The 24,553-nt window shown below is 34.7% G+C and overlaps 1 protein-coding gene across 6 annotated transcripts in view; it reads left to right on the top strand.

Moving 5' to 3' along the window:
- LOC128855509 (serine/threonine-protein phosphatase 2A 56 kDa regulatory subunit epsilon isoform) overlaps positions 1–24,553 on the top strand; it is a 35,356-nt gene that overhangs the window by 2,375 nt on the left and 8,428 nt on the right. For 2 of the 6 annotated variants that reach the window (XM_054090467.1, XM_054090466.1), the window contains 9 exons: positions 8,420–8,597; positions 8,658–9,017; positions 9,088–9,804; positions 11,977–12,176; positions 12,256–12,450; positions 20,796–20,986; positions 21,058–21,391; positions 21,471–21,700; positions 21,772–22,556. In XM_054090467.1, coding sequence (XP_053946442.1) covers positions 9,666–9,804; positions 11,977–12,176; positions 12,256–12,450; positions 20,796–20,986; positions 21,058–21,391; positions 21,471–21,700; positions 21,772–22,105 — 1,623 coding nt within the window. In that variant the 5' untranslated portion in view covers positions 8,420–8,597; positions 8,658–9,017; positions 9,088–9,665 and the 3' untranslated portion in view covers positions 22,106–22,556. Of the gene's footprint in view, positions 1–6,893; positions 6,915–7,753; positions 7,844–8,419; positions 8,598–8,657; positions 9,018–9,087; positions 9,805–11,976; positions 12,177–12,255; positions 12,451–20,795; positions 20,987–21,057; positions 21,392–21,470; positions 21,701–21,771; positions 22,557–22,607; positions 23,816–24,553 lie in introns of those variants that run through there. The other 4 variants (XR_008453735.1, XM_054090469.1, XM_054090468.1 and 1 more) reach the window with 4 other exon arrangements.

The following is a 24,553-nucleotide window of genomic DNA, read 5'->3' as shown; positions in this document are numbered from 1 at the left end:
ATAGAATACAAGACTGTCTTTCCAAATCCAAGTGTTGTGACGTCAGTTCAAAAAATAAACAAACAAAAAGAATAGTAAGAATAAGTTAAATTGAGTGGAAAACCAGGAATGTGGAATAAATCGTGCACATATGCATCTGTACGTACATATGTACGTTTGAGTGGTGTCAGTACGGAATATAAATTAACCTTTGATTTTGCAGTGCTTAAACTATTGTACAAAAATATAAGTAAAAACACTCTTCTTCTTCATATTTTTTTACAGGGTGCCTGGTGTGAGTTTCACAGGCAGCCAAGTGTGTCATGGTGTCAGTGCTTGCTCTTTTTGCTTTATCGGCTATGACAAATTATAATTTTTACGGTAATATTAAAATAATAGGGAAAAAGTGCAAAATAATATCTTTGACTTAGAAAATTTACAATAACAATTATTTTGAATCTGGTTCTAAGCTATATTAATGCCTTTTTATTGAAAAATATCTGAATTTTTACATAATTTTTTGGACTTTTGATACGATGATTTTTTTGATTTATGGAATTTAATCATTTTTGTGCCACCATGTTACATATAAGAGCGTGGAATCAGATGAGCTCAGTTGTGGCCAATTATTAACAGTCGGCTGAGATTGTTTTTACTTCTGGATCTGTTCAATGGTTTAAAAACAAGGTGGATCTATTGGTAGTGACGGTAGACCAGCTGATTCGGGTTTTTATCTTTCGACGTCAACATCCTGATGAGCATACAATAGAATTTCGAAAGGCCATTCCATTAGCACCATCGTCGCATATTTCTAGCTCCCACTTCTTGTCGGTTGTGCAACATATTTATCCTTTTCTTTTTTCTATTCTGCTTTCTTTTGTTTAGACATTTCTAATGTTCAATACGGTGTTGGTTTGGTGTCAGCACCTTTAATGGATGCACTTTGGTTTAAATGGCAGTATAACTTTTGGTATTTGTTCTCTTTTTATTATCATTAGGGAAGAAAGCTGTTAAATTTGATATTTACAGATATTGTGTGGTGTAGAAAAATAGTACCGAAATCGTATGCTATTCTGAAGTAGTCATCATATTGCTAAGCCACTCAACATTGCATCACCCATCGTGTTTGGGCACTTCCGTAACTTGGTCTCTAAATACGTCCACAGGTGCGTATTGGAGGTAAAATAATGCTGAATGAATTAAAATTGTAGTGTGATAGGCGGTTGTTACGCGGATTTGTGAACACTTGATTTGTTTATTGGATAGTTTTGTTAGTAAAAGATGGACCGCAATTAACAAATACGGGTATTAGCTGCCTCAATACTAGACATATTTATTTACTTAATCTTAAATAATCTTAAATTGCAATTTCTCAAACTGCTCCGAAAATCAAAACAATTAATGTAATTTCGAACGAGTGAGTGCAAACTATCATTGCATCCAGTCTTTCTTGTTCCTCTCTTTAAAAGTTTCATTAATTTCCATAGTCCGCTTAAATTATGAGAAGTCGATTTGTCAATCCGCATTAATTGCATTTAATTGCTCAGATATTTCTGAATTGAGTAGTTAATCCCTATTAACGCCACGGTCTGTCTAGGTTATAACACAAGTCCTGAGAGTGTTTGCGAGCAAAAATATCCCATAGAGAACTGTTATTAAAACAATTTATTCGATGAGCGATTCTGTGTAACAATTAGGGAGAAGAATGACTCGAAGCTAAGATGGTTTTTATGAAGAAACATGGACTACGAAATATAAAGAAAAGAGGCAGCTGGCTAATACAACTTTTAGGGACAAATAAATATTTTCCAAAGAGTCAAATCAGAAAAATGTGTGATAATTTTGACAACAAGAGAGAACAGAGGCGTTTTCACGGCAGTCGGTTCTACGTTACCGAAACGACTCGGATCCGGCCAAGGATTGCCACTCCAGCAGCATTCCCCGTATGCAAGAATGGAGAATGTTTATGCTGATACAACAACAAGGAGACTCTCTAGTCTTCTTTAGGGCTTGGATACCATAAGCGCCTTAAACAATTAACCGTGTATTTTATAATGATTCCCACTTTAAAATGTGTGCCTCGAACTCGCCAATTCCTGTTATTTTTAAGTTTTTTCATACGGTACCTGCGGTCTTATGAAATCTACAATTTGAACTATTTTTTATTTTTCTGCAATTGCCAGGTTTATTTTCCATTATATCCGCACTGAGAAAACACTACTTATATTGGAAAAATGTTAAACTGAAAATGAAATTATTAAGATACTGTATGTTTGCAAATTTTTGCATGAGTTAAAATATAGGCGAATGTGTGTGTGCTTGACATACAGGCAGTGAGCCTTGAGATCGAGCCCCATATATAACAACAAAACGGAAGAACAAGATTTTTCTAGTAGCAAGTGTCTCCAGGGAGGTGAAGGCAAACATCTTAGTGATTACCTGCAGTGGAAAAGCTTCTCATGAAAACCATCTGCTGTTATGTCAATGTACAGTGGAGGCCAAATGATATGCAGCTATTGCCTTATTATATTTAGAATTATTGCATATTTTTTTAAGCTCAATTGTGGAAAATGCAGATTGAAAGTAAAATTATTCAAGTTAAACCAACTCCATCCTTATAGAAGAAAATTATAATTTTTTTTAAAAACTATTATAGCGGTATTTGAATATTACTTTTTGTTATGTTGCTACTGGCAATAATTTGAAATTATACAAAAGATATAATATCATTAGTTTTGGTGGTGTTTATCTAAGCATAAGTTTATTAGATTTATAATAGCAAGAGACAATTTTGAAAAAGAGCTTCGGCAAGAGGTGATTGCAGATTTTAAAGAAGGAATGACACAAAGAAGCATATCCACAAAATATAATATACACAAAGTACGATTTCGAGAATAATTAATAAGTTCCTTGAGGTAGTAGTCTGGTCAAATACTCATTTTTTATAGATGATTTTTAGGATTTTTTTTTTTTTAAGAAAATAAATTGCGATCGTTTTGATTTTATAGTATGTTATTATTGACATAAAATTGTATACAAAAAAACATTTTTTGAAGTGAAAACTTCTTTAGAATCGTTGGGAGTGATTTGAGAAAAAGTGAAACGAAAAAAGCGACACTCTTGGCTACGAATATTACATATACACGTAGCGACGAACTAAATAACTTTTAGGCCAGCGCCAACAGCATGGCGCGATAGCCGAGCGGCTGGCAATGTGAGCTTCCGATCCAAAATCCTTGGTTCGAATCACAAGAAAAAATTTTTTTTTATACAGTTATTTTATTTTTACATATACACGTAGCGACGAACTAAATAACTTTTAGGCCAGCGCCGACAGCATGGCGCGATAGCCCAGCGGCTAGCAATGTGAGCTTCCGATCCAAAATCCTTGGTTCGAATCACAAGAAAAAAAATTTTTTTATACAGTTATTTTATTTTTTTATTTTATGATATGTTTATGAGGAGCTGTTTTTCATGGCAGAAATACACTCGGTGTTTTGCCATTGCCTGGTGAGGGGTGAGCGCTATTAGAAAAATAGTTTTCCTTAATTTTGGTGTTTTCACCGAGATTCGAACTGACGTTCTCTCTGTGAATTCTGAATAGTAGTCACGCACCAACCCATTCGGCTACGGCGTTTGTTTAATTTTACTGATGCAAAAATGAGGAAAAATATATGAATAAAGTTTGCTTACTGTTTACACATTTTCCAAAGGTGACGGAGAACCAAAAAAAAAGTCGATTTTCAAACAAATACGAGTGCATATGTGTAATTGTGTTAGAGTTTCGGTCACGCCCCAGCAAAACCTGCGTGCATATGTGTTTGTAACATTGAAAAAAATGTAATTGTGTTAGAGTTTCGGTCACGCAGGTTTTGCTGGGGACGCTCATAATAGCAACCGCGTGTGTATTTTTATATTCGTAAATATTTTCATTTTTAAATATTTGCCGCAATTACGCCGAAAAATAATGCAGAAAAGTGTCGTGAATATCGACAGAAAAAAAATCAATAAATAGCATCACGGAATTCATTCACGAAAATTTAATAAAGTATACACCAGAAGTATCGCGGATACTTAGAAAAGATTACAATAAAGTTCCAATGATTTTAAGTGGCGATTTTAACGTAAATTTTGCTTTGGACACAGCGGTTCCTTTAATTGACGTTCTCAATACAACATTCAATTTAAAAATGTGTAACAATCGCACTGAATCGACAACACGATCAAAAACAACCATTGACGCGGTATTTCAAAGACATGTTGACAACATCGAAACCAAAGCATTTGTATCATATTTTAGCTATCATAAGCCACTCGTATCATTTGTTGAAATTGAAAACATTGAGGATGAATAATAATAAAATGAAGAAAATAAAATATGAACTTTATAGCAATATTATAATGAACCTATAATTATCTTGCTCCTAATGCTGCTTTCGTCTTATTCTCTCTCAGTTTGTTTTACGGAAGGTTTCACTTCTATCGCGTCTAACCGTTAGGCTGGTGTTTTTTTTTTACATATTGTTTTGTAATAAGGTGGCACCGAAGTAAGCGTCTTAAAAAAAAGATAGGTGGCTTGTTATTAGGATTTTGGCTCTTGAGGACATCTGAAACGAAAAAGTTAAACTGATTATTATTCTGTAGGCTTGTCATTTTGACAGGTGACAAAATGGAAAACTTTTTTGAAAAAGAACAAAACGAAGGACCTTTGAAAAGACCTTTTTTGGGTTTTTTATTCACAGAGATTCGAATCTACGAACTCCGAATGGTAGTTACTTACCAACCGTTCGGCTACGGCGACCGTAACAACATTCTACAAAATTGAACAAAAAAAACGAAAGTGATTATCCTAAAACAGGGCAATAGTTGTATTTGATTTAACCACCTATCACTGTAGGTACCTCTTTTTCCGAACTGCACTGTTAAAACACAAGTTTTATCGAATTTCTTGCCAACGCTGTCTTATCATTTCGTAGTTTGTCAACCTAATTTTCATCAATTAGCGCTCCATTTGCATGCTCGATGCAAAGATCCGATTTGCTTGATGCTATTTTTAAAGGAAATGTTGAGACACTAAGGTGCCCACATAAGAAAACGGGACAAAGCCAAAATGAAATATGACAGATGTTAAGTCTCATTTTGTAGCAGGTGTAGAGGTGGAGTAACAAAGAATGTGTGCGCCTGTTATAGATCCATATGTATGTACATACATACATATATATAATATCGCAAAGCTGGATAGTTCGAATTCTTCAAATTCATTTCCTACCTGACGACTTTCTGTTTCTAAATAACTAGCTACACTTCTTATAGTGTTTTCTTGAAGAAGTGTACCTCATTATATTATATGACGACATTAAGCAAACATTGCCAAAGGCCCTTGAAAATGCTGCCTATCTCATAGGAAAAGATAGCATACGAAAAATTCAAAACCCACAAATTATATATTTCATTTCTCGTACATCTTTTTGAAGAACTTGTGCACATTATTGCTAAAAACAAAATACCATTAGCTGTAGATCTTTCTCGCATTTTTTTTTTTAACTCCTGTATTTTGAAGAAAATGCTGCTAACAATCCTTGACCGGATATAAACTTGTGTAATTCTAAATTCGTATGATAATTTGAAGGTATTGTAATTTTTAATTATTGCAATTTGTCCTAATAATACGTTCACATATGCATTAATCACCTATAAATCCACCAAATCAATCTACCCGTTCACACATGGTAGATTACCTGCAAAAATTAACAAGAGAGGTTTTTCTTCATAGAAATTATTTTGCTCGAATATCTCGGTGTTTTTGGTTTCTTAAATTATCGTTAACGATATGAAGTCAATACAAGGAGAAAGCTAATTTAATTACGCAATTGGCTGCTAATAATAAACAGTTGGAGGAAATCCGTATGCGACGTTTGCCGGTATATATTTCATTTAGTTTTTATTTTGGTGTGTCTCCTTACATTCGTAATAATAATTATCGATAACACAGAAAACACACGGTTGTATGTCAAAAAGTATCGATATTATCTACGATTATTTTATAATCTCCGATTTTGGGAGAAAAATTTTGTATGCGAAGTCGCGTTCTTTAATTACGGATTTTGAGTTAAGCGCTAAAAAGTAGATCATCTACTTATATGTAAACGTATTGTTATGGTGCACGCAAGGTACTAACAATTTTTTTTTGGTGTTTTAATTTTCAAAAACGCACTAAATCTAGCACTTAAAGCACAAAGTTGGCAACTATGTGTAATATTGTCAAGAATTGGAGCCGACAAATAAAATAGCACATAAAGCAAACATATAATGAACGAATGAAGTGTATGGGAAGCGTGTGAAACTATAATAAGTGACGAGTAAATGTTAACGAGTAAATGAGAATGCTAGCTGAAATTTAATTCAGAGAAATTTAGTAACAAAGCGAGAATACGAAAATTCTGATAGTTTCATAATGCCAGAGAATTGAATGGATTACTTTTTGAATTAATTTTTATTCATATCATTAAATGCAAAATTCTTTAGAGTATTCCTTATATATAAATTTGTTTAAAGATTCATATTCCAATATACATATTATATATGAAATATATGCTGTTTTCACTGCAGGGTGTATGGCAGTCGTGTGTGACACGAAGTATTCGTATTCTATCCTATCCTTGTGCTACATATTTCTAAATTTTAAAGTTCTTTGGATTGTGAAGAAATTTATGCGGGCCTCTGGCAGCATTGTTTTGAAGTCTTAAATGAACGAGTGGAAAAGGAAATTGCAACTAAAAATATTTAGTTTCTGTTTGTACATTTGTGCAAATTACCGAAGGCATTGACGGTTGTAAATGTCGAAGAAAAAAATTGACAAACGAGCGAACAGGCCACATAACACATGTGCGGAACGAAAAATTAAATTGGTTCTTTTATCGTTGTCGTCATTGTCGGTAAAACAGTGAAGAGCAAATGTCTTTTATATATAATAGAGAAAATGTATAGTAAAATATATATATATATAGTTTATTTTTCAGTTTAGCGATTTAAAATAATTTAACATTTATCTGTGCAATTAACGGGAACAGTGTTGACCTTTTCATCAAACATTCCAAAGGACTGAATAAAGTGGAAAATAGAATTTAATTAAAGGGGCTTACAAAATATGAAGTCTTTACAAATTTAACATTATCACAACGACTTTAAATTGAAAAAGCAAGTGAACATAGTTCGTAATAAATATATAAGAGTTAAATATTTATGAAAATAGTTTTTCCGCTACTTAACTTGAGTTTAATTATTTTTAGATTATTGATTATGTAGCATTTTTTCATGTTTCTACGTCTTTCGTTCCATCGTTTTACTTTCATTCGTGAGGACGTATCTTGTGCAGGCACGTGTATTGGTGTTCGTGAATGTGTATTTACCTGCCAGTATGTGTACGTGATTTATTTCGAACGAAAAATATTAAAATTTCTTACAAAAAATATAATATTAAAAATAAGCTAAAATGGCATGACATCAAATACGAAGAGTTGTATTCCGAATTCAATAAACTGTCATTTTGAAAAATGTATTTTATAAAGATGTGCAATTTACCTTCGGAGTCTCCTATATGTCTTAATCAGCATGCATACATACATATGTAAATACGGTTCTGCTCAAATTTATTTTAAATCTCTTTAATTGACAAATGTCAAAAGTTATTTTGTTTATGCAATATGGGTTTCAAGCTGTGACATTTCCTTGACAAAAATCACTTAATTATAAAGTAAAAAATGCGATTTCGCGAATAAAAAATCCATATATATAAGTGGGTACAGTCCACTGTGACGTATTTCACATAAAAAACTGGTTAACATTTTTAAGTCTCCGCAACAAGGTAAACGAATTACTTATTTGTATTTTCGTTGAATATGATATTACTACAGTAAATACGTGAATGAATGCTAATTTCTTTATACTTTCCTTTCAAATAAACAAACTCTGAGGTTCAGTTTTAAATTTAAAAGATATAAGAGCGTGTGGTGTGCCTTCATGTGTGGACCTATTAACCAAAATTATATTCTATGATAAAAAAAAGAAAAACTTTATCTTATACATTCCTTTGTTTGGCTCAAGCAGATAAAGTATTTTAATACCCGCGAATGTGCAAAAAAACCAAAAAGTAAAATTTCTCTTAATGTTCTGAAAGTGGAACAAAAAATTGTGCATACAATTTAGATAATTATCTACTATTGATTAAAAATGATTGTCAAAACATTCGCTTATAAATTATAAAGTAAATACAAAGTGAATACGACATAACTACAACTTTTCGCAGTCTGAATTTTAACGTCCTTAGCCATATATACTACTACTCGTCTGGAACTACTTATTCCACTTTTATTGATGAAATATTGAAAATCAAATTGCATCATTTAATTTTCTTGTTTTTATTTTATTTTTTTAATTTCAGTGAACTGTGATGAAAAATATTATCGTAATGGTTTCCATCGCTCTGTTTAGCTAAAAAGGACATCGATTTTGTTCTCCGGTCCGCTAACATACTATACAATGTCGACAATAAAGTTGTGTTGACCTTGCAAATTTCAATACCACAGGACACACGGGCAGTTCAATCCTGTTACTACTAAGTGAGTTAAAGAAAAGCATAAGTAACAGCGAATAGATAAAATAATACATAACTATTCTAGGTAAGCGTGTGTCCGAGCAAGAAACAATTTGGCAGACAGACAATTCCAAAATACAGGCATTGCACATAAACTACACAGTAAAACACATAACATAAAATATTCAAATAACCAACACAATAAATTAGTATAAAGCTTCAATAGAACTGCATTCAATGTGCCATTTCATCTGGAGATAAGGTTCACACTATTCCCAACATTTAATATATGTATATTTAACGTAGACGCTTAAGTAAAGTATTAGATACCAAAAAGAAAAGGATACGCAACAGAAGAATTCCCTCCACTAAGCAAAGCAGCGTCAAATAACAAAATTATAACAAGCGCAGTTGTCTAAATAATTGTATTCGCACCACTATTAAGGTAACATTTGCCGAATAATTAATTTTGAGTATTAGCCTAACATTTATTGTTTTTTATTTGTTATGTTTAGATAATCTCTGTCTTATTTAATATACTTATCCATAACTAAAGCTTACAGTTTGTGCACTACACTATTCAAAATTGGTTGAAAACTACTCTCCAGAACTCGAATTTATAAGATTTGAGAGCGATAGAAAATTAAAACTCAACGAATTATAGTTCAAAGAAAAGAGTTAATGGTGATTACTGAATAACTTGATGCTTACACTTAGTGAAAGGAACATAATTCATCTTAAACAAGCGGGATTCACAATAAAGAAGAAAGTTATTTGATATCAATATATATGTGTAAAATTATATTTATCTAAGACGGGCCATCAAATCGGCTTGGAACTAACTTTTATTGAGAGGCAGTTAAATTGAGCATCCTGCAAATCGCTCTGAAGTACATGTACATGGAGTAATTGGATGCACTGATAATCACGTCTCCATAGAAAGCGTCAATATCTACAAAATAGCCAGTGGTGGCATCATTCAGAAAATTCTACTAGCCTTGTTTGATTCAGTTTTGCCAGATATAAATATTTGTAGAGCAGATTCGTAAGAGGACATAAGAAGTAGAGCTAAAAATATATACAAAGCCGGAAAATGTCATCGGGAACATTTGTTGATCGAATTGATCCATTTGCCAAACGCTCATTGAAGAAAAAGAGTAAAAAAAGTCAGGGTTCCTCGCGTTATAGAAATTCTCAGGATGTGGAGCTTCAACAGCTGCCGCCGTTAAAAGGTAAATATAACAAAATATGTAGTGCAAGTTTTCTGCAAGATCGCCGCACAAATGTTTTTTTATAATTTATATATTATATATCATGGCATATGTGTGCAAATTACATATCTACTTTTTTTTTATCAAAGATTATTAACATTTAAATATTTACATTTAGTGACTTATTCAATTCTAAATTTCACTTGTTCTACGACTTGTCCGATAATTTTTTTAGTTTTGTTGATTGCTCTATTGCCTCACAAGTGATCGTTTGAGCAAAAATTTCAACTCATATGTGTTTTAAATTGAGATATACATATATTTCTTTTTATTAAGACATACGCTCAATCCCACCCAGCTCTATCTTAAGTTTAATAAGGGAACTGGGTCTGTATGGGTACTGTGATGAGTAGAGGGCACAAAAGGCCATGAGATCGAGATGCAAACCTCAAATCAATTTATGTCTATGTCTATTCAGAAAGCGTTTGAAACTTTTAATCGCTAATCAAAATCATATAAAGCTCATATCAAACAAACTTTTCTCTAAACATTAGGATGTTTGATTAAGGTTTAATTTTCATTTTAACTCGCTATTCTTGTCATCGAAGGATTATTCGATGTACATAAAAGGTTCCCAAATAACGGTATTTAATGTTACAATAAGCATTTGCGAGTTATATTTTAAGCCGGAAGCCGAGAAGAAGTCAAATGATTTTAATACACGCGCGCTTTTATGCGTAAGGGTATTACAATTTTGTTCACATAACGGTTGTATTTTACATGATAATGGAATCGAGACAGAAACCATGTATACCAATAAGTTCAGAACGATGAGAAATATCCGTTCGTGCTCACGATTGCTCGACAACCACGTTCACCTCCCGTATAACGGTAATTTTCCAAAAAAAAAAAAAAAAACGATAGCTTGAGCGAAAATTAACATATTTTAATAAAGCGTTCGAAAACCACACCCATCTTCCAAATAACGGTAACTTTCCACAAAAAAAAAACGATAGCTCGAGCAAAAGCTAATATCTTTCAATAAATCGTTCGATAACCACGTCCACCTCCCATATAACGGTAATTTTCCAAAGAAATTTAAATTAAAGCAAACTTACTGCAATTTGGTAAAAGTTATAAAGCCATAAAATATTTTTCTTTCTGTTTTGATAAATGCATGTATCGATTATGACTTCAGATAAAATTTCCGTCCGTTCCTTCGCGTGACGTTAGGTTAGGTGAAATAGCTGTCCTTCGACACACCAAGGCCAGTTGACCTCTACTCCTTGTGATACCACTGGAACTATCCTATCCTTACTCTACTTGGTTTTCTCTAAAACATTGTGTGGCCTTTAAAAAGCTGGCTTTACTAGCTCGTTTGAGATTCGCAATGTTATTCAGAAAAGAGAGACAGAACAATCTCAACCGTCTTCTATACAGAGCCATGTATCCGCATAGAAGGTGTCCCACTGTCTCTTCCTCTTCTATATCCTGACAGCTTCTACAATAGCCATTGATAGCCCCAATCTACTGGCATGTTCTCCTATTAAACGCCTGGCGTTACAAGCTATACCTAACTCTCATGGGTTTGTTGGTGTAGCAGCATAAACCCCATATATAATAAAATATGTATGGGAATGCTGTTAGAGTGGCTGTCCTGGGCCGGATATAAATCCGGGTTGTTCCGGTAACGTAGAAACCACTGTCGTGGGAACGATAACTCTCATGGTCTATGAGTGAGTTAGCTTGATTCCAAAAATTAACAGCCAACCCAAATTAAATTTCATTGTGGTCCGAAAGACGGTAGTGGTAATTCAAAGGCCAAATTTCAAATTTTCGAAAAACAGCACTAGAATTTTAAAATCATTAGATTCTGAGTGTCATAGTTCGGAACTGTGACATAAAAACCCTGAATAAACGTAAATATTACCAAAGGTCATGTAGCCAAAAATGTGTTTCCCAAGTTTTGCGTTACAATAATATAATATTTTTCAAATTCACAAGGTCTTGCGTCAAATGAACGGGTTAGTTCCGAAATTAAAATAAAGAAAAAAAAAATTGCACACTAAGCAGTATTTTTTCCCTTTCTATTGCCACCACATAAAAATACTATGTATAATTGAGGAATTAAATTCCTCAGTAAAATTAATATTATTAGATTAATTAATTAAAATTTCTTGATTTACTTATTAGCCGATTGCTCCAGTTTGGAACAAGAAGAATTATTCATTCGCAAGTTACGTCAGTGCTGTGTATCTTTTGACTTTATGGATCCCGTAACGGATCTAAAAGGTAAAGAAATTAAGAGAGCTGCTCTAAATGACCTCTCCAATTATATAACACACGGTAGAGGTGTGCTCACGGAACCTGTGTATCCAGAAATTATACGTATGGTGAGTGCAATGCAAATTTGCTCTTTATTGAGAGTATATTAGAAAGAAAAAAAAAATAATCCTAATAACTTTATTTTAGATATCATGTAACTTGTTCCGCACACTGCCTCCCAGTGAAAACCCAGATTTCGATCCTGAAGAAGATGATCCAACATTAGAAGCTTCATGGCCACATTTGCAATTAGTCTATGAAGTATTTCTGCGTTTTTTGGAATCGCAAGACTTTCAAGCGACTATAGGCAAACGAGTAATTGACCAGAAATTTGTTTTGCAGGTGAGTTCTATATATTAAAAAAGGGTGTTTTTTTTAGAGGTTAGGTTTTCAAGATGAAATAAAACGTATATAATTTAATGTTATGGCCAAGAATTTAGCTTTATTATAAAGATAAGGGTTTGCCATTATGTTTTTAAAATTTCGGGCAAGTGGCCGCCGCGGCTGGCTCGAATAAATTCCAGCCGAGAGGCCCAATTTTCGACCACTTTTTGCAGCAATTGGGGCCGTATGTCAGCAATAACGCGCCGAATATTCTCTCCCAAGACGTCAATCGTCTCGGGCTTATCTGCTAGACAAGCGACTTCACATAGCCCCACAAGAAATAGTCCAGCGGTGTTATATCGCACGATCTTGGAGGCCACGCCACAGGTCCACGGCGCGAGATAATGCGCTCACCAAAAGTTTCCTTCAATAAATCGATTGTTGCGTTGGCTGTATGGCATGTAGCGCCGTCTTGTTGGAACCAAAGGTCGTCCACATCAACATCGTCCAATTCAGGCACGAAAAAGTCATTAATCATGGCTCTATAGCGCTCTCCATTGACTGTAACATTATGGCCGGCTTCATTTTTAAAGAAATATGGACCAATGATTCCCTCTGCACACCAGCACACCAAACAGTGACTTTTTGAGGATGTAACGGCGTCTCAGCAATGGCTTGTGGATTATGTTCACTCCAAATGCGACAATTTTGCTTATTGACATACCCATTCAACCAAAAGTGAGCTTCATCGCTGAACAAAATTTTCTTGTGAAAATCGGGATCGGTGGCCATCTCGTTTTGGGCCCATTCACCGAACGTGCGACGCGCTTGATCAGGTGTAAGTCTATTCATTATGAAATGGCAAACCAAACTGAGCATAAATCAAGTGACAGCTGTCAAAAAGACCATCTACGAAAAAATTAGTGCCAACTTGAAAACCTAACCTCTAAAAAAACACCATTTACTTAGCTAATAGCTTTGTTAGATTATATAGCTTGTAATTTTTTTTTCAATAAAATTGGTTAGGTGTAGCTTCTAAAAAATAAAGGTTTTTACATAATAATGGGGAAGCATGAAATGTGCTTCTATAATTATATTACAATCATCAGACGCGTTTTAGCCATGCTCTTTAGGCCATATTAGAAAAAATGTTGACATTTATTGTTAGAAAATTATTAGTATTTTTTATTTATAATCTATTCCACAGTACAACCATGTTTTCAGTTAAAAAAGTGGTAAAAAGACACGGGTTGAATGTGCTTAGAATATGAGAATTGTAGTTAAGTGCTGAAATATCTAGCGCTTCGGTAAAATGGCCGAATTGTATGAAAAGTTATGTTATCGGGAGATTCTTAATCCCGAAAGGAATTGATTTCGCACCGATTGGGAATCTGAAAGGTATTCGACAATCATATCGAAAATAAGAATGAGTACTAGTCCTATTTGAACCAGTGCTTGCATTATCTATATCGTAGCACCAATACCAGCGGAAATATTGCTCAGATTTCAACTTGACCGCAAAATGCGCTAACAACTGTTTTTTTCCGCTCTTAACTACGTTTAGTTACTCGTTATTCGATTTCGCTACTTGTAGCTCAGAGCAGTAGTCAGTCCTATCTATTGTTGGACTATTATTATATCTTAGTCAGTCGTTCCGTTTTAATATTTTTCACTCAATAAATTTCATATTCTGAAAATATGAAGAACATTTTATTTTATTCCAAGACAAGGGTGGCAAAAGCTTTAAATTGAATGCCAACAATTGCAAAAGTGTATTAAAAAAAAAAGGAAATTTCTTTATCCGCCATTCTAAGTATTTGCGATTTTATCTCTTGGCAACAAAACAAACAATAAAAAGGAAATCAAATCAGTTGACTTAGAGCGTCGCCGGCGGTTGTTCCGGTAACTTTTTGATCAACATGTATATATGTATTTATATGCATACATATATGTCAAACGTACAGTGGCTCAAACCATTAAGCCTAATATAAGTGTGACCGCCATACCTTAGAAACTATTTAACCAATTCGATTCTAATGAGCTGCATTGTATGGGCTTACAATATTTATTATATGCAATGAAATGTATAGACGGCGGCCGAATGGGTTGGAATTCACAAAGAGAACGTAGGTTCGAATCTCGGTGAAACACCAAAATTAAGGAAAACATTTTTCTAATAGCGGTCGTTCCTCGGAAGGCAATGGCAAACCTCCGAGTATATTTCTGCCATGAAAAAGCTCCTCATAAATATATCTGCCGTTCGGAGTCGGCTTCAAACTGTAGGTCCCTCCATTTGTGGAATAACATCAAGACGTACTCTACAATAGGAGGAGGAACTCGGCCAAACACCCAAAAAAGGGTGTACGCGCCAATTAATATATATACATATATAATGAAATGTATAGTCATTCACCATTAGTTATAATGGCTTCACATCTTTGAGTCATACTGATTGTTAATTTCTGCGTAAGTTGTGGAGATAATCGGCGCCAAATCAGCCGAATATGCCTGTTTCACCATCTTTTAAGTTTTTGCTTGACACACACACAAAGTTTTAGTTTTCATTCTACATTTCTTCCATCTCGATGCGTGGGATCGCTGTCTTCTTATAAAATCCAGGGATGGGTAGTTCTTCTGCAGCTGACGGTAATAATGCTTCTTGGTAAATTTTATTAATCAAAACTGCATCCAAATTGGTGGTAAACAATAAATCCTTTTTGGTGAAGCAGTCTCAAACATGAACCTTAACGTTCCCACGACAGTCAGTTCTACGTAACCGGAACGGATTTAAATCCAGCCAAGAACTGTCACTTCAGCAGCATTCCCTGTATATGCATGGGAAATTTTTATGCTGCTACAACTACAACAACAACAACAACATGAATGCAACAGTTCGTTGAAGTTGCCGAATATTAGCAGTACATCAGGATCGTTGCTGTTGTTTTAGCAGCCTAAACATTCCCCATACTTACATACGGGGAATGCTGCTGGAGTGACAGTCCTTGGCCGGATATAAATCCGGGTCGTTTCGGTAACGTAGAACCGCCTGTCGTGGAAACATCAGGATCGTCGTATGCAATTATTCGCCCAAAAGAAAGGTTCATCGTGAATATTTTTGGCTTAGCCCATGCCGGTCTTTTTTCAATGTTCTCCGTAATTCGAGGTGAGGCACGGTGCACTAGACAGGGTTAGTTTACTGGGGCATCCACCCTTGGTCGGGAAAAACTCGAGTCATTACGGTAACGTAGAACCGGCTGCCATGGGAATGACATTTTGAGGTCTTCTGCATGTAAACATCTTGTGTCTTTGGATATATTAACACCACTTTTCCTTGAGATTGATTCAGCCTCACGCAACGACAAGTCTCAAAAAATTTGTGATCTTCTGATTTTGCTTTGGAAAGGCCTCGTTACGGGGAAGTTGTCAACGTTTTTAACTTCGGTATGCCAATGCATCCATTAATTTATGTACGTCTTCGACTTCATCAAATATTTTGCTGCAGATGCTCGTGACATGTTTGTGCCTTTAGGCTGTGTAGATAGGAACTCTGTTCCAAATCGTTTTTCATAGGTGGAATTCATTTTCTGAAAACACATTTCTCACAAAACTAACAAATTGCACAATACGTATTGGGAAAAAGATACGTCTATTTCGCAGCATTTATAATGTTTTTTTTAACGGAGCTCTAAATTTAAACTTTGCCCGGCACGCTTCTATTAATATAATATTAAATTTCCAAGGTAGCTGAAAAGTTACAGCTACAATTGGAAACGTTAATTCGGTATGCACGAAAAAATTGTTGCTATAATTTTAAAGTCATCACTTGTTGGAGGTGTTAATTATAATATATTGTTATATATATATATTAGGCCGGGTCGATTTGTGGGGAGGCAAAAAAGTCGCCCATTGCTTTGTGAAAATCATATTCTAGGGATCAAAATAAGAAACTTTGCCGAAAGAACCATACCTCTAAACGAATTCTGATGTCCCCCCAATTTGGGTCGAACTTTTTAGTTTCTTTTCTATAACTCACTTAAATTAATTTTCTCATTTACATATGTTCTGACTAAATAAATTTCTTAAGAGAAAAAATAGATATTATTATAAATAAATAATAAATATTATTATAAATAAATAAAAATAAAGAAAAAACATAGCCATTTAGCTGATTTTTTCATGCAAAGGCCAAAAATGGTGATATTTGGAAATTGGGGGACATCAGAATTTGTTTTAGAGGTATGGTTCCTTCGGCAAAGTTTCTTATTTTGATCCCTAGAATACGATTTTCACAGAGCAATGAGCGATTTTTAAATCAACCCGCCCTAATATATATATATATAATTGGCGCGTACACCCTTTTTGGGTGCTTGGCCGAGCTCCTGCTCCTATTTGTGGTGTGCGTCTTGAGGTTGTTCCACGAATGGTGGAACCTACAGCTTCAAGCCGACTCCGAACGGCAGATATTTTTATGAGGAGCTTTTTCATGGCAGAAATACACTCGGAGGTTTGTCATTGCCTGCCGAGGGGCGACCGCTATTAGAAAAATGTTTTTCTCAATTTTGGTGTTTCACCGAGATCCGAACCTACGTTCTCTCTGTAAATTCCGAATGGTAATCACGCACCAACCCATTCGGCTACGGCGTAATACAAAAATGTAAAATAGCGCCAAAGAAGAATTTGATGAAAGTGAATCGGCGTCTAATGTTTCCGAAAAGTACAACGTTAACCCTTTTGCATAATCGCTCGAAATGCGCAATGTACTCAAAATACTTTGCGTCGGCAAGACTTTTACTGTTTGTTCTAATGAAAAAGAATGTTACAGGATTATTAAAATTATTTATTTTCCTCAAACTTTACCAAAAAAGTAATTTATTGCGTTCGTGGTGAACGAGTTTTTGTTCGCGGTCTCTTTCGTCGAATGATGCAAATATTTTAAATCAGGAGCTAAAGGGGTTTCCAATAAGAGGTGTTATTTTGATAAAAGATCAATGGTTTCGTTGCTTTGTGGCACGTAGCGCCGTCTTTTTGAAAATAAACGTTGTCCAGATCAATACCATCCAATTCCTGCCATACACAATCGTTAATAATCTCTCGATAACGCAATCCGTAACTGTTGCTCCAGCTTCATTTCCGAAAAAGTAAGGTTCAATGACTCCGCCGGACCATAAAACCGCACCAATTCTTGGATTTTCTGAGCCCCAGATTCGACAATTTTGCTTGTTGACGAAGCCACCGAGGTGGAAATGGGCCTCATCACTCAACATGATTTTTCGATGGAATTCCGGATAATTTTCATGCATTTCAACGACCCAATCAGCAAAGACACGACGTTGTTGATGATCGGCCGGCTGGAGTTCTTCAACTGTTAACTTTATAAGCCTTAAGACCCAAATCCTTATGCAAAACACGGTGTAATGACGTTTGTGGAATGTATAATTCCAAAGAACGACGAGGAATGCACAAACCTGGTTTTCTTCAACAATTCCGGCTACAACAGCAATATTCTCGGCTGTTCTTGAGCGACGTGCACGGGTTTTATTCTTCACATCACTAATTTGTCCCAACAGGTCGAATTTGTTCACCAATTTCTGTATTGCGGTCCGACAAGGTGCTTTACGATGACCAAAAAATGTTCGAGTTTTACGAACCGTCTTTGCCAAATTTTCACTATTTTTATAGTGAATTTTAATAATTTCGATGCGTTTGCGTTGTTTAAGCGTGTATCGTTCCATTTTTATTAATGGCGTAGTTTTTACTGGTCAAATATCAAAAAATGACAGCTTCAAAAGTGGCATGTACCGAAATAGCGGGCTATTCAAAATAACGCCTGTTATTGGAAAATCCTTTATAAAAACAAGTTTGCCAACTCCTAGCGCCGCCTTACATCCGCAGACCATCACACCTCCGCCGCCATGCTTCACAGTTGGTGAATATTTTCTTTTCACACTACTTTTCTTCCTTTAATTCCAAATATTGCATAGCTTTCACCGAAAATAGAACACGTTTCCGAAATTCTGGAGGCTTGTTAACATATTCGTTTGCAAAAACTATGCGTTTTTTTTCAGTTGATTTCGGATATGTACGGTTTTCTAGGTGCTACACGTCCGCGAAAGCCATCTTTTGTAAGTATTTTACGTACAGTATCGTCGTGTACATGCTTACCAAAAAAATTTAAAATGTTTTTACATATTTGAGAATCCGTAATTCGAGGATTATTTTTCACTGATTGAAATGTGCTTCGTTTTTCACGTACGGTCAGCTTGCTCGGTCGACCAGAACGTGGCTTTGATACAATTGAACCAATTGTATTATGTTTTTATACGACATACTGCACAGAAGAGTGAATACTTCCTTTCCCATGTCAGCCGGTTCTACGTTACCGGAATGGCTCGGGTTTTTCCCAACCAAGGGCTGCAGCCCCAGTAAACTCGCCCTATCTAGTAAACCGTTTATCATCACTCCTTCCTATGATTTGCCAAATTTCGCGGTAAGATTTGCCTTCATTTCTAAGTTTCAGAATAATTTTTCTCTCGCCAACACTAACTTTTTTAGTCCAGAGTAATGTAGTCATAGCAAAATCAAATACAAACTAAAATAAAACCGTTACTGCGGGGAATCCCTGTTTTCATGTGTGCGGAAAATTTTCTGCTTCGTTGAAGTGAAGTTTTTTGTTTTTGTTTGGTAAAATTGATTTTTTAAAGATATACTTAGGAAAAAATGTAATGAAATCGTAGAAACATTACTGACTAAACATTTCTCATAAAAGTTTAAAATGTTTTAGTTACAATGAATTTCGTAATATGTTGCTTTCATTTCACTTTGTACGGATACTTTTTCTGACAAGTGTATGTGTTAAATGGCGCTTAATATTCTTGGTCTTGTTCTGAAATCCACTAACTTCAAATCGCCCGTTGTTAGTGGCCAATTCGTATTGCCTCTGCGGGAGATAAAACTCTCCTTTTCAGTAGACGATTCTAGATGATTTCTACACGACTAAATCTCAATATTCACTCATGACGTCTGTTAGGCGCTGTTCTTTTTTTTATCTAGAACGTCTGTTTTTCGTGCCAACTTATTTTTCGTGTTGAATTCGCTATCAACGCTTTTGTGATGGCCGTGATTTACCATTCTAGAAACAGTCAATATCCACAAAAGTCAAAACAAATCTAACTCGAAGCGCTTTTGAAGTTGAAAATTTAATTAAGCCTTTGTTTATCGTGGTGAAACTTGATTTTCTTGCTTAAGAGCTGATAACATATATATTTTCACCAACTTTGATCAACAAGTGCATATTTTACTTCTAAAAGGTGAACATAACCACGAAATAGATGTGTTTTTAAACATGCAATTTACAGGAAAACTCATATTAATTGTGAAATTTAGTTAGGTTACGTTAGCCAGGATGCTTGTCTGAGACAAGACACTCGGTGGCCCTAAGGCCCATTGTGATACCTGCAATTGATTTTCATCCCCTAACTAAGTTGCTAAAGTACTTAGATCTTTTTAAGAAGGTCCCTCCAGTGAGACATTTTGCAAATTTTCCAGGTCTTCAAAGAAATAATCGCGAAGATATTTGGCACGACTTCTTTGAAGTGCAGGACATTCACAGACGAGGTGTTGTACCGACTCAATTTCTTCTTCATCTCCACAGCTCCGGCAGAAATCAATGTGAGGTACATTCATTCTACTGGATAGAGGACCAATAGTGCAGTGATCCGTTATAACACCTGTGAGCGATTAACCACCTTTTCACATGCCCCATCAAACCTACTGACCTAACATCCCTCTCCCTCCAACCTGTCGAAACAGAACGCTTCTTGGGTCTACAGTGAGATGAGCTAGACAAAGACGACCGGTAACTACATTGCATTGAGAGGGTTTAGTAAGCTGCTACAGCAACAACAACAACGTCTGAGAGGGCGTTGGTAGTTGATCTGGTAAATCCAAGCAGATGTTTTGCCCTTTTAAGATTCAGTTTTGGTCAGAGCGCTATAGAAACCCTGCAGTTAGTAGTCTAGGACCAAATTTCATAGAAATTTGGTTAAGAATGCTGCGAATTTCTCGACAATTCATTAATAGCCCATAAACCGACTATCTGATTTAAAATGTTTACACGCACTTTAGTATAATTTAGTGAATTATGATTTTTTAAAGTAATTTTGAAATCATATAAATATAGCTGTAGATGCTGGGACTTTAGTAAACTAATTTTTTCGGAACTCTCAAAATTCATATATCATAAGAATTGATAGGTCAACATCAATGTTAACTAGTGTAATAAGCTCGGCCTGAATTGCCACATGTGTGATTTAACTTTAATAAAAATAATAATAACTGCTTATTTATTTTCTATTGAAAAACAGCTTTTGGAGCTCTTCGATTCTGAGGATCCACGTGAACGCGATTTTCTCAAAACCGTTCTACATCGCATCTATGGAAAATTCTTAGGATTACGCGCTTTTATACGAAAACAAATTAACAATATTTTCTTGCGTTTTATTTACGAAACAGAGCATTTTAATGGTGTCGGCGAATTACTGGAAATATTGGGCAGGTAAAGTAAATGTTTAACAATGAGATATTCTTGAAAATGAGTAGTAAAATTGACTATTTATTTATTTGCAGTATAATTAATGGTTTTGCCTTGCCTCTGAAGGCCGAGCATAAACAGTTTCTTGTGAAGGTGCTATTACCTCTGCACAAAGTGAAATGCCTCGGGTTATATCACGCTCAACTGGCATATTGCATCGTACAGTTTCTTGAAAAAGACCCATACCTTACTGAGCCGGTAGTGCGTGGATTATTGAAGTTTTGGCCAAAAACCTGTTCTCAAAAAGAGGTTATGTTTTTGGGAGAAATCGAGGAGATATTGGATGTTATTGATCCTCCTCAATTTGTAAAAATACAGGAGCCATTATTTCGTCAGATCGCCAAATGTGTGTCAAGTCCGCATTTTCAAGTAAGTACTATTCTATAAGTATTATATAAATTATTGCTGCGTGGCGGGGTTTAAATCTTATTATCAATTTCTATTTTAGGTTGCCGAGCGTGCGCTTTTCCTTTGGAATAATGAATATGCAATGTCGTTGATAGAGGAGAATAACGCAGTTATTATGCCGATAATGTTTCCGGCGCTGTATAGAATTAGTAAAGAACATTGGAATCAGACTATCGTTGCCTTGGTTTACAACGTGCTAAAGACATTCATGGAAATGAACTCGAAACTTTTCGATGAACTAACCGCCAGCTATAAAGCTGAGCGACAGAAGTAAGTTTGCTAGTGCTTTATGGATTTTTAATTTTTTTACAAATCTTCCGTATTTGGTTGTTTACTTGCAGAGAGAAGAAGCGCGAACGAGATCGCGAAGAGTTATGGAAGAAATTACATGAACTTGAAATATATCGTGCAAGAAGCGGCAGTGCCGTGGGCACATCTAATTCGGTGCTAGGAGCTGGTGGAAGTGGCGGCAGTGCCGCTGGCTCGCAACAAAATATCAACTCCTATCAGCAACAACAATCGAATGCAAGCATGGTAAACAGCGGAAATAGCGGTGGCTCTGGTGACAACAATCCTGCCTTACTTAGCGGCGGTGCACAAAGCGGGGGTACCTCAGTGAATGCCGGCGGTACGAATGCGTTTGCCAAAGTAAAAGCGGAAAAGGCAGAAAACTAAACTATGAGGCGAACAATGAATGGGAACAAACTTAATAATAACTTAGTGTGAAGTTCAAGCCGTGAAAGAAATATTTGGTGTTGTAAGTCAAAAAAGATAAACGGAGCTTGCATTTGTGCGCCTACGACCCAGTGTAAGCCGCAATGGAAATGAAAATATTATTAAGTAAACTTGGAGTCCCTATCGAAAATAGACAAAAACAAAAACTACACCAACATGATCAAAACAAAAACGTTTCACCACCATAATATCCGGCATCATTACCTTGATAACGATCGAACTAGAAGAAGCTAAATATTGATAAAATACAAAATAAAAGTAAATAAAAAAACAAACAAAAAAAATATATAAAATAGATGTCGGATTTAAGAGCAACGTAATGTGGATGAAAGGCAGAACACTTACAACTGGGATCGTGGTATTACATAAACAAAAGAAAATCGTATGAAAAGCATATATATTAATCTTATATTATGAATATAAAATACCTATTATTTTACAGTTAAAAAAAAAAAAAACTAAATAAAATAATTAATACAAGTATATGAGGAGGACGAAAATGCAAATAAAAATACATACATATAGAGGAATGCTAGAAATTGTAACCTAACTGTAGTACAGCGAGTCTTTCATCTTAAAACGCTACTAATTTGACAACTAATCCAAACTAAACTGTGCAGCCTTTAGGTCAACAGTTGTTCATTCTACAGACATACTATCTACTATATATGTAGCTGGCAATGAAATTAAATCGCCTAGCCAAATGTTGCAACAACACTCATGTGCTTTTAACAAAATATTCGTTCCAATTCATGCCATTCTGTAGGTTTCAAAACTTAATATGCCCTGTATGGTATTGTGTAGTCTCGGTAGTTTGTATTTTTTTCATTCAATTTATTTTGGTATGGAATTATTTGAAAAATGCTTTTTCGCCGGTTTCTGTGGAGAGTAGTGCATTGCTTGTGAGTGGACTCGCATGCGTAAACTTTAGACCTTTTTAGCAATTTATTGAAGAATGTTTTCATCAAAATGTTAAACTATTAATTACGCATAGGAAAATATCTAACATCGCCAATAAAAACCCAATTTCGGCGCATGGGCACACCAAATAAGTATGTAAATAGGAACAATTTCATGAAATGAAAAAAAACGGCATTAAAACACACACTTATACATACATACATGCATTTAGGAAAAAAATTAATAAGGTTTGTTGTTATTTCGAAACTAAAGTATACTACTTTTGCAAGGTTCAACACTACTAAATCAAGCACATAAAATATTCATATTATGATAAGGATATGTTGTGGAGCCGCCGATATTTTATGTGACCGATTCCAGTTGCAACCGACTGCTAGAAATTACAATATAAAATTATCCATAAATGCAAGAAATGAAATTTACATAGTCTATTTAACAAGTATGATGAAACTACAAAAACAAAAAACACAAACTAAAAAAATAATAATCATACATAAGTGCATACAGAATACAGAATTAGCGCAAAAAGTGGACGACTGAAGGTGTGTGTATGAGTGCGAGTGGAATAAATTTGGTAAGACCTAATGTGTTGACAAGAAAAAAGAAAAATAAGGGAAGCAAAATTAAGCTGAATGTCGGAATATGATTAATAAATCGAAAAAGTAATACTACTACACATTCATACATTTTCGTACATACTCACCTGCACCTTTGAATGCATCAAATAAATATGTACATAATAGAGTGTACGTGACAAAGGTGGCATATTTTATATGTAAACTATATTTCCCATACAATTTGCTGACTTTTCTTCTGTAACAAAATTTATTTGAAAATAAGTGCAACAAATTTGTAAAAAAAAGCAACACCATAGCAACCATAAAGAAATATTCGTTATTTTCATATTTGTATGTAATAATTCTATATTGCCATCGATCTAATGTATCTACTAAAGGAGTTTGAATTCCATCATTATTAATTTCATTTTGAAAAATTTTATCACTGTAAGTAAATTAAAATACACAAATACTATTACAATCAAAAGCTTTTCATTAAACATTTTTTGAAGCAACGAAAATATTTATGACTAAAAATTTTATTTTGTTTACAGAAACGCTGACAACAAACATGTATAATATTATAATTTCCAAAACTTATGCGAAACACTTTTAACGATTCCAAATGTGAATTATGTGCGGAGCTTTGGCAAGACATTTTATTTGACCTAGGAAGTTTTTGAAATCTTTCAAATTTTTATAGACCATACAAAAATTTACGTGCGTGCTTACATTTAGATACAAAATTTGAAGTGGACGTGGACTTTTATTAAGGCAATAGGCTTTGCACTTTAAAACGCAGGCTCATAAATTGTTTTTTGGCGTATTGAAATTTTCCAAGCTACCATTTTACATACTTACATACTTGACTATATTTTGCGTAAATTACACGCATACTTTTGTAAAGCAT

Source organism: Anastrepha ludens, chromosome 2, assembly GCF_028408465.1.
Source record: "Anastrepha ludens isolate Willacy chromosome 2, idAnaLude1.1, whole genome shotgun sequence".
NCBI classification, from domain to species: Eukaryota; Metazoa; Arthropoda; class Insecta; order Diptera; family Tephritidae; genus Anastrepha; species Anastrepha ludens.
This window is presented reverse-complemented; position numbering and strand designations above follow the sequence as displayed.